The sequence below is a fragment of the Etheostoma spectabile genome, unplaced genomic scaffold, assembly GCF_008692095.1.
Source record: "Etheostoma spectabile isolate EspeVRDwgs_2016 unplaced genomic scaffold, UIUC_Espe_1.0 scaffold363, whole genome shotgun sequence".
NCBI lineage: Eukaryota > Metazoa > Chordata > Actinopteri > Perciformes > Percidae > Etheostoma > Etheostoma spectabile.
The window spans coordinates 26322-28423 of record NW_022605593.1 but is presented as its reverse complement, the minus strand read 5'-3'; the positions used below and the strand labels follow the sequence as shown (position 1 = coordinate 28423).

Sequence of the window (2102 nt, the reverse complement as noted above, 5' to 3'; positions counted from 1 at the left end):
GGGAACTCTTGTCATTTGAAAGGTTGCTGAGCAAAAAATATAATTCATATCGCATACATGAGCATATTGGCTGAAACTAGACAAGAATACCTACGTTTTGATATATAAATTGTCCATGAAAAACTGTGTGGGAGCAAGTTATAGAGAGAGAACCAAGATGATTTTTTTAATCTCCCCACTCTGTCCTCCACTCTAGCTCTCAACATTCCACCACATACACACACATTGGAAAATCTGAGACGGTCTGAAAATTGGAGGATACGTAAACTGGGATTTGGAAGAAACCGTGCTTGATATCTGAATGCCCATTCAGCCCAATAAACGTCAAAGTCTTGTCTTCGGTTTAAACTTTTAATCATGTTTCTACATTCCAGTATGGCAATACAGCACGGTCCCAAAGAGGGGGGCGTTTTGAGCGATGTTGAGCGATTTCCCGAACATTTCCCATTCAAGTTAATGAGAAATGTTTTGCCATTTTTTGCCGATTTCGTGAAAACCGCGTGGCAAATCTCTTAGAAAAGTCATAGCACACCCTTCCCGATCATTACACACGTTTTGATGTATTTTGTGTGCGCGTGTTGGCAACGCTCCGGGACTAGTAGCAGGATGAAAATCTGGCGGAAGAATAATAATAAGTATGGGCAATAATAGTCATTGCGCCGATTGCTGCTATTGCAGCACATCGGCACACTAAATAATTGTAGTAGAAATGAGACACACATTACTTTTCATTTTGCTGACACTTTCATCCAAAGTGACTTCCAATGAAAGTAACATTCACACACATTTATGGAACAGGAGCAGTTCAGGGTTTAGTATATTACCCAAGGTATGGTAAGAAAATTATAAAGGCTGTACACCAAATGGACCATTCTCTCTCATATTCACAGTCACCCACTAACTAACCCTGCATGTCTTTGGACTGTGGGCGCCCCGGAAAAAAAAAACACACTAACACAGGTAGACATGCAAACTTCACACAGAGAGGAGTCTTCTTGTTGTAAACTAACCCCTGGGCAGCTGTGCAGCTGTGACAGTGTCACTTAAAAAGAAGCATTTGGTTGAATTAAATAGTTTTTTGTCACATCTGCCTCAGTTGTCTCCAGCCACTTCCTCACTACCCTGAGGCCCACGATGCATCTCTGAGGAACCCTACACACCTGCCATTCTCCGCCTGTCCACCAGATAACATTTAGACTTTCCCACCAATCCTGGCATCCACACAGCATTACCTCACCAGCTCAACAGTTACTTTAACCCTTTCACACCATCAACTACAAGTTAGAAATCCCTGAAGGCGTAACTTCCCCTATGTGCACCTGCCTGGAGTCTTCTACCTGTGTTTTGGTCCACGGTCTGTTTAGGACCTGCCTACCTCGCTCCTCTGGATTATTCTGCCTGATCAGTCAAACACTGATGTAGTAAAGCCTTTGTTCTTTTAACTGTTCTGCCTCAGTGTCTGCATTTGGTTTCTGAACCCTATAATTAACACCCACTAATTATTATAGTCGCTCAGAGGTTGATTTGCTGTTTTAACCTGCAGCTCGATAGGTTCGGCCAATCACAAACAGCGACCTCACACACAAGACAGAAGCAAACCAAACATTTTAAAGTGATTTTCTGTCAATTTTGATCAGCAACCTGAGGTTAGAATTCTTAGCAGGTGAATGACTTCCAGTCTTTGATCTAACATGTCATAAAATAGTATTCTGTAAGTGATATTCATTGGAGAAATCTTTCTAGAATGAATAGTAGCAGAGGTCTTACCTTCTTCAGTGAGACGGTGAAAGCCTGTTGAAGCAGAGGAAGTCATCTCCTTATATACACTAAGAACAACACACCAGATAATATCACATCTTCATCCAGCCCATCGCGGTCATGGCTGTTCTTGTCACTCACATCAACGCTTCAACTTACAACAGGACCATCTCAGATATGGAAGACATTTACATGTGTTTGACTAACTCTACTCTTTCTGTCAAAGCAATGCCTTGTATCACACTCATTTCACAAGTCACATGCATGTTCCTCAAAGCTAAAATGTTTCAGGTAAATACAATGTTCTCCACTGAGAAGCAAGGAATAAACTATAAATTATAATA

The 2102-nt window shown here is 41.4% G+C and overlaps 1 protein-coding gene across 1 annotated transcript in view; it reads right to left on the bottom strand.

Annotated features, from left to right (window-relative positions):
* The window catches only part of LOC116686417 (uncharacterized), a 6949-nt gene that overhangs the window by 3819 nt on the left and 1028 nt on the right, over positions 1-2102 (bottom strand). The window contains exon 2 of the mRNA XM_032511424.1: positions 1768-1791. Coding sequence (XP_032367315.1) covers positions 1768-1791 — 24 coding nt within the window. The remainder of the gene's footprint in view (positions 1-1767; positions 1792-2102) is intronic.